This window comes from Condylura cristata, unplaced genomic scaffold (assembly GCF_000260355.1).
Source record: "Condylura cristata isolate star-nosed mole 26May11 unplaced genomic scaffold, ConCri1.0 scaffold00028, whole genome shotgun sequence".
Classification (NCBI taxonomy): Eukaryota; Metazoa; Chordata; class Mammalia; order Eulipotyphla; family Talpidae; genus Condylura; species Condylura cristata.
In genome coordinates, this window is record NW_004567129.1 from 11,716,263 (window position 1) to 11,724,542 (window position 8,280).

The following is an 8,280-nucleotide window of genomic DNA, read 5'->3' on the forward strand; positions in this document are numbered from 1 at the left end:
TCCTCTGTGCGGTTGTTCCTGGGTTTGCCTGAATAACCGTCATGGAGAATTTGAAAAGGACCAGGCCTGCCATGCCTGGGTCTCCACAGCCTCACCGCTGGCGCCCCAGGACATCCCAGCAGCCTGCCACCCCGGGGGTCTGGGCCTCCCACCGAGAGTGGCCTGAGGACTTCCCACCTGCACAGCCAGGTGAGAGGCTCTGTGCTCACCGCACCCCGCTCCGGCCCCTGTGTAGCCAGAGCCAGACTCTGGTCTGGGCGCCTCCTTCCTGCTCTCCCTCTCTCCGTCTCCATAACTACCTCTGGGAATTGACAAAAATGTAAAGTCTGGGTTCCTGCAGGTGAGGAAAGTGGGTTCTCATGGGTGGTAGTTATTAGTGACAAAAAAACCTTTAAATGTAGCCAGAGTCCATCCCCCGCCATCTGCTGCAGGAATTCACTCTCAGGTACCAGCAGACGCTCACACAGTGTCTTCACGGGCAGACGGCTCCGACCCGACCAGGAGGCATATCTCACCTGCCTCAGGCCTCAAGGAGGGGGAGCTCATGCTTCCTGGGACAGATGCAAGGTGAAGACCAGATGGAGCAACACCCCCAGGACCATCTCAGGGCCCCTCCTGGCTCTGCCCACTTCACCCCCCCCCCAAACTAGCTGCTCCATGATCTGGTCTTGGTTCCAGCCAGATAGGGAGATGACATAATCCGGAGCTGCGCCTCTCTGAAGACATTCCCACAGGGGCCCGAAGCACATTCCAGCCGCTTCTCTGTCTGTCCTGCCTGGGGCCTCCATTCCAGTTGGGGTGTCCAGGTCAGCTCTTCCCTGGGTGTCTAGGTCAGCTCCTCCCTGGTCACACACTCCCTGTCCATGACCCTGTCCCTCCTCACTGACCAGCACTGGCCTCTGGCCCCCGAGCAGGAGCTGGGGCGCTGTCCTGACCAGGGGCTCCCGTGTCCATGGGCTCTCTCATGAGGAAGGCGCCACGGGGGCTGGTCCCTCACTCCCAGAACTCTGGGCGGCCAGGGCAGGCTGACTTCCCAGAGCCGGGAAGATGCTATGATGTTGATTTGGAGTTTTGGGGCTCGGAGTGTAGCGTCCTTGGTTCCCCTTGGGCAAGGTTTCCTCAGAGCTCCCCTTTCAGCACCGGCCCGTCCCAGGCAAGTTTCTCCATAGTACAGAGACTTTAGTTCTATCGAAAGGACAGGTTTATTGTAAATGGAGAGAAAATCAAAGGCTCGTGCTCAGACCCAACAGGTGAAAGGGCTGCCCCGAGGGACAGTTTTGCCAGGAGAGCCCTGCATGGTCGCAAGCAGGCGGCCTGAGCAGAGCTGCCTCTGCTGTGGGGGCTGGGTGCAGGTCACCGGGCACGAGGCTGCTGCCCTGTGGAGGAGACAGAGCACAGGTGCAAATGAGCCCCTGCGTAGGCACAGGTAGGCAGGGTTCTGCCCGGCCAGGGCAGAGACTGCCCTAGTCTTCTCTTTGGGAGGGGCTCACTCCTTCCTGGAGTGGGCTGTTCGTTGTTGACTTTAAATGAACTATGTAGAGTATGAAAGGGGCCGGGTTTCTGCCCTCATTCTCCACGTCTCCACCATGGGCCTGGGCTCCGACTGCCCTGCAGCGTCTGATACCTGCCTGGGTCTTGTCTCTGAGATCTGGGCCTTGGCGCCTGAGGAGCTCAGTTCCCGTAGCGGGTGAATGGCTGCTAATCCCTCCACCACCTCCAGCTCCCCGCCTTGTGTGAGCGGGTTTCTGGTCTTGGGGCGCCTCCTTTCAGATTTCCTATACATCTACTCCATCACTCACTGCGTAAGACCAAGTGAGAAGCAGCACAGTGACCATGGGGAATACAGCCGCAATCTCAGGGAAGCTACAGCCTGACGTACCATGCGTCTCACATGGCAGCAGCAAAATGCATCTTCATTTCATGTTCAGATCCTGCTATATGGAATTACCTAGATCATATACCAGAGTTGTGTATATTTAGGTAGCAGGTTTGAGTTTTTGAAAGAATGAGAAGAATTTCATTTTATTTTTCGTAAGAAAAACTGTACATTTTTATTTTGCAATTTTTTTAAAGATTTATTTATTTATTTGTACAGAACTGGGGTACAGGCCAGAGATGCGAAGGGTGAGAGGATTCACCAGAGACAGAGCGGGAAGCAGAACAGGCAGATTGACGAAGTACACTGCTGAGGGGAGCAGCGGGCGGGTCAGGAGAGGTCTGACCATTTGGTCGCCTCCGGGGCAGGCGGGAATCGAACTCATGCGGAAGTGGCTTTAGTTTCTTAGTGCAGTGCTTTAACCCGCTGCGCCACCAGGGAGGGCCTATTTTGTAATTTTTAAAGATTTTATGTATGCATAAAAGAGCTAGGGTGTAGGCCAGCGTTACAGAGGGGGAGAGGATTCACCAGAGACAGAGTGGGGAGCAGAACAGGCAGATTGACAAAGTACACTGCTGAGGGGAGCAGAGGGCGGGTCAGGAGAGGTCTGCTGCACCTTGTGGGTCAGCTCCAGGGCCAGGGGTGGAACTTGTGCTGCAGGGACTGCAGAGAGCTTCATCATGCTGAGATGTAACTGTTTGTGCCAGCAGGGAGACTTATTCTGTAATTTTGTTGTTGTTGTTGTTCCTTATAAAACTAGTTTTTTTTATTTATTACAAAAGTTTATTTTTACATCATTTTGCACATTTTTTTTTCCATCTCAATTGTAATCCCCGTGGGTTTCCCATCACCAAATCACCCCTGTGCCACCACCATAGTCCCGTGCATTTCCCTCCCTTCCCCCCCCCCCCTTTTTGATCCCATTCCCCACTCCACCCCCACAGTCATTCTGTAATTTTTTAAGGTACCGACTGTTTACCACACTGTATATGATTTAGGGGAACAGGTGACCCCTCTCCACAGGGGTGTCACCACACTCATTGTCCACTGTTAACATCTACAGAGTGGACACTTCGGGTCAGGTGGGTGTCATAGAGGGTCTGGTTTTTCTCAATATTTCCATATTTTAAAAATATTCTGTCATGAACCTGCATTTCCTTCATAATAAAACAAAATGTGATTTAAATAACAGTTCATTTAGTCTTAAGAATCATCAATTGTCTCTCACATTCATCTCCATTTTCAAAGCAAGGAGGCAGCTTGGTGCTTCCCTTTGGGACTTTCCTATAGAGGAGTGATATTTCTTGATTCCACCCCCATGTCTCATCTCTCTGGAGCTCTACTTAACCTGACTATCTGCCCCTGAGAAATGACTGATTTTCTGTTCACAGTTTTCCCTCACAGGAGGAAAAACTCTGCCCTCCACTCTGGGCCTCCTTCCTCCTGTGACTCCCCCCAGCTGACAGGTCCCTGTGTGAACCCCACTGGGGTTCTCATCTTCTGTCCCTGAGGCCCAGCCTACCTGGGGCTCCACGGTGACACAGGCTGTGAAGGGACAGAGGACAGGGAGACGCAGAGGGAGCAGAGGGACAGGTTTGCGCTTCCTACCTGCCCGGGACCCCAGTCTCCCTGACCCCCACATGCCCCCCCCAGGAGCTCCTCGGGGTGACTGTCCTGAGCCCGGGAGCCACCTGCTCACTCTGACCTGCTTCTCCCAGGGGAGCACAGGCCGAGGCCTTGGAGAACCCTCAGTTCTCACCTGGGGTCTTCTCACCAGGGAGCCCCGACACTGACTGCAGCAGCCCCTCCTGCTTTAGGGGCCTGTCATAGGTTGTTTATACTTGGTTAGTATATCTCTCACTGATCTGGGGTGCCTGGGACTGGAAGGGGTCTGCCCTCCGGGGAGATGGTCCTGTCTGAGGAGGCTGAAGTCCTGCTGTGCCCACAAAGGGCAAATTCCTCCCAGACACACCCTATCCTGGCCCCCTGGCCTGTCCTGACATCAGCCCTGAATTTTCTGTGTCCTCAACAGGACATCGATGGTACAGAACCAAATCCTCCTTGATTAGAAATTAAATGCAGATGCAGTGGCTACTTCACCAATTGTGAATCAGCACAGGCGTGATTTCAGTTGAGGCTAAGGCCAAGGCTTCTGGTCCTTAAGTGCTCACAAACTGCCCCTTAGGCTGGGTCTCAGCCCCCCAGCAGAGACCAGAGCCTCTTCCTTGTCTTGTGGATTCTCAACGCCTCAGGGAGTTTCTCTGAGCAGACAGAGAAGCAGCATGAAGTCTGGGCCTGTGTTGAAATTCAGCTCCTGAGTGCTCAGCTCTGGGTGCCCCCGACACCTGAGGGAGGTTCCCTATTCATGAGTCTCAGCTGAGCACCTGCAGCCTCCATGATAGGGCCAGGACCCCTGAGCTGACCAGCTGGGCTCTGTGACCCAGGAGTTGCAGTTCTGGGTGTCTGGGAGCCCTCTCCCAGGCCCTGCCCGCCTTTCTTCCTATGGCCAAGTTCTCACACCGCGGGGAGCTGCTGAGGATCCGGTGTCCAGGCTAAGGCACAGGCCTGGACATGCTTGGAGGCCCCTGATCATCCCAGATCCTTAGATGGTAACTGAAAGGAGGCCTCAGGTCAATGAGGGCCCCGAGGGCCTGGGTGGGAGCAGGACTCCCAGGATGTTAAAAGGCGCCTAGAGCAGGCGGCCGCACTCCGCTCCCGCTCACCACCATGGCCTTCCTCTGGCTGCTCTCCTGTGCCACCCTCATCGGGGCCGCCTTTGGTGAGTCTTAGGGTCTGAGGGACCTGCCCTGACTGGGAGGAGACTGGGGAGCAGGCCCTGAACCCCCAGTGGATGTAGCCTGGTGCCATCACAAAGGACTAGCTCAGTTTAGGGGTGATCAGGAGTCCAGGTTGGGGAGCTCTGAGTCCCCTTTCCTGCACACTTGGGCTTCAGGACCTGACACCTACCTGAGTTTGCAGACGAGAGGGGCCTTCTAGGGCTTTCCGAGCCCTCAGCCCTCTGCCAAGCCTCAGGAAGGGGCATCTGGGCTCCTAGACGTGGCTCCCGTGGGGCTGTGGGCATAGAGGCCGTGAGGGGTGTCAGTGCCAGGACCTGCTTGGGGCTTTGTTTCTCTTAGCATCATTAATAATAATACAACCAAGTATCTTTTTCGGGGGTTAGCAAATATCACCTTTGCTGATTTCCTTCAGGGATCTCTCATAACCCCACTAGTCTCAGCACCCCCCTGTCCCCCTCCCCCGGGAAGGGGCCTCTGCTGAGTCCCTGCCTGTCACTCTGTGCAGGCTTCACACACTCACCCCTGGGGCTCACTCAGAACAGCGGGCTCCGTGGGCGAGCCCCTCCCTGCGTCCCTTCCCTGTGTTGTCACAGCTGCTGTCCCCACTGGGGTGAGACCTCAGGTCCCTCCCAGCACAGGGACCAGCCTTCTGCATTGCTAGGATGCGCCTGCAGGGGGCGCCGCTCACAGCTCCTGCTGGTGGTTTTCTGTTCTTAGGAGAAGGATGAGGAGGACATGTTTGGAGTCTCCAGCTTGAGGGAGTGGCGGGGTCATGTCCCTGTCCCCAGGGAAGGGGCAGGTGCTGCTGGGGTTCCCTAGGGGGCTGGCCTGCTCCCCTCTCTTTCGTGGCCAAGTTCTCCCACGCCCGGAGCTGCAGAGATTCCCGTGTCGTGACCCAGCAAATGTGTCCTGCACATGTCAAACACCCTGTGTGTGCTCCTTGGTCTGAACTATCTGATGCTTGGTTTTCTGATTCCTTGATGTGTTTTTATAGTGGGGGGGGGGTTCACCATCACGTTTAATTCAACAATTAAGAAACTTCAATGTTTGCAATGAAAATGTTCCTAAAATTCCCAGGCAGGAATCTAGCAGTGTGAATGGGGACATCACAGTCTGTCAGGAAAGGAGGAGAGGGGTGATCTCCAAAGCATTTGGGGGTTTTCTGATTTTTATCCCACACCTCCTGTCCACACCAATCCCTTTGACGACATTGCCTGTGAAGGTGTCAGTGTTTGCACCCGTTTCTTGGGGAAATAGACCTGGGAGATTAAGAGGGGACTGAGGACACAGAGGGAAGCAGGGAGCAGGGACCCTGATTCCTCAGCCTGTGTCTGCTCCTCTGGGGACCCGGATGCAGCTGCCAGACCCTTTGCATCCCTGGGGAGGGGGGTGGCTGGGGACAGCAATCTGTGTTTATGGGATCCTCCAACTTGGGGTGCCTGGGAATGGTTCCTGGGGTAGGGGAGTGTGGAAGTGGGTGCTGTGTTACTGAGCTAGAAACAGGTCTCTACAGGCTGCCTAGGATCTCACCCTCTCTCCATGTCCCCTCCAGGCTGTGGGGTCCCGGCCATTCCCCCAGTTGTCAGTGGCATACAGAGGATCGTCAGTGGGAAAGATGTTCGTCCTGGCTCCTGGCCCTGGCAGGTGTCTCTGCAGGTGAGGGGAGTCTGCACAGGGTGGAGTGACCTGAAGTTGGGTCAGGGTGGGGGCTCTGTCCAGGGTGTCTGTGACCTGCCAGCACTGACTCCCCTTCTTCCTCCAGGACAGCAAAGGCAAACACATGTGTGGGGGCTCCCTGATCAACAAGGACTGGGTGGTCACTGCCGCTCACTGTGAAATCAGGTGAGGCCCAGCGAAAGTTCAAAAATGGGGGTACAGGAGGGCAGTCCTATCCTCCTTCCTCACCCCACCTGCCTTCTCTAGCACATCTGACACAGTTGTTGCTGGAATATTTAACCTGAAATCAAAGAAGAAGAATATCCAGGTCCTGAGGATTGCTCAGGTACCCATGCTGGGGGTATGATGGGGGTGAGAGAGATGGGGGCTGCAGATGGGCTTGGATTCCCCCTGGGGCTCCCTGGTCTGTCCTCTATTGCCTCACGACTCCTGCAGATCCCTGATGGACCCCAGGCCTCACCTCCCCCCTCCCCACCTCACCACAGGTTTTTGATCACACCAGTTTTGACAACCAAACCGGTAGCAATGACATCGCCCTACTGAAGCTGGCCACGCCCGCCCGCTTCTCCAAGGTCGTGTCCCCCGTGTGCCTGCCCAGAGCTGAGGACAACTTCCCTGCCGGGTCCCTGTGTGTCACCACAGGCTGGGGAAAGAATGATTACTACGGTGAGTGACCTCGGCCTTGTCACCCAAGAGATGGGTCCATATAGATCTGCTTTTTGATTTCATGAAAACGGTGTCATAAATATTTCTACTGTTTTATTCACAAACCACTTAATGAAAACTTACCCCTATGATGGACACGAGTCCATGATGGCCTTGAGTGGTCAGTTCTTGGTCCTGCCTGTTGGTCTCCTCCAGAGTCCTGCCTCCCTCTGCCCAGGCCAGAGCTTCCCGGCTGCTCCTTCCCCAGAACAGGCTGGGCAGGCAGGACTGTTCACCAGCTGTGCCTGGAGCAAATTTGATACCACCTGGCATGAAATCAGAAGGAGGGAACCACTGAGATCTCTAAAGTTTAAGGGGGCACAGGGCTCGGGTTCAGCATCCTGAATAGTGATGGAAGGGGGACCAGGGAGAATAGCACCCTTGGGTCTTGTCCTCTCCTCCCAGGGTGGGCAGGAGGCTGAGGGTTCTCACCCGTCCTGGCCTCTCTGTTGTCCAGGCAAGGCCTCCAAGAAGCTGCAGCAGGCCACCCTGCCCCTCCTGTCCAACGCCGAGTGTGTGAAGTCCTGGGGCAACGACATCACTCATCTCACGGTCTGTGCAGGGGCCAACGGCGTCACCGCTTGCACGGTATGTCCCTTTATCCCTGTGATTCCCCGTCCCCAATCAGGCTGAAGGCCCTTCCTTCCCCCTCCCCCTCATCAGACCATGCCTGGTTGGGGGGGGTGGGGCGAGCCAGGACCAGCACTGGCACATGCCCAGCAGGGACCAGCTCTGGCCCCCCTGGGGCTCTGTCAGGGATTTATCTACACCCTTCCCCTCCCACCCAGCTAGGTTTTCCAGCCCATTAACAGACCACAGCCCCAGGCCCTGGGAAGCATAACTGTTTGCTACTTGAGAAGATGGAAATTTTGAGATATGACTGCATGTACTTTTTATTCCTCTCAATATCTGTCTGAGCTGGGAAGGCTGCACAAGGATCCGGCACCCCTTTCAGACTTGCAGACAGGTGCTTCTCCTCCCACAGGGCGACTCTGGCAGCCCCCTGGTCTGCAAGAAGGACGGAGCCTGGACCCTGGTGGGCGTCGTGTCCTTTGTCAGTATCCCCTGCCACACCAATATTCCCACTGTGTACTCCCGTGTCACAGAGTTTATACCCTGGATTCAGAATATTATGTCTCAAAATTAAGCTCTGGTTCCTCCCAACCCACCGTCTCCCCAATAAAGCCTCTCTGTACAGAGCCCTGACTGCTTGTGTCTGTGCCT

General features: G+C 55.5%; 1 protein-coding gene across 1 annotated transcript; it reads left to right on the forward strand.

The window, feature by feature from the left end:
- Positions 1 to 4,603: 4,603 nt before the first annotated feature.
- On the forward strand, positions 4,604 to 8,219 carry LOC101627799 (chymotrypsinogen B-like). Its single transcript, XM_004690188.2, has 7 exons — positions 4,604 to 4,655; positions 6,227 to 6,330; positions 6,437 to 6,516; positions 6,598 to 6,676; positions 6,837 to 7,017; positions 7,514 to 7,644; positions 8,042 to 8,219. The coding sequence occupies exons 1-7, from the start codon at positions 4,604 to 4,606 to the stop codon at positions 8,201 to 8,203; spliced, it is 789 nt and encodes a 262-aa protein (XP_004690245.1). The 3' UTR covers positions 8,204 to 8,219.
- Positions 8,220 to 8,280: the final 61 nt, after the last annotated feature.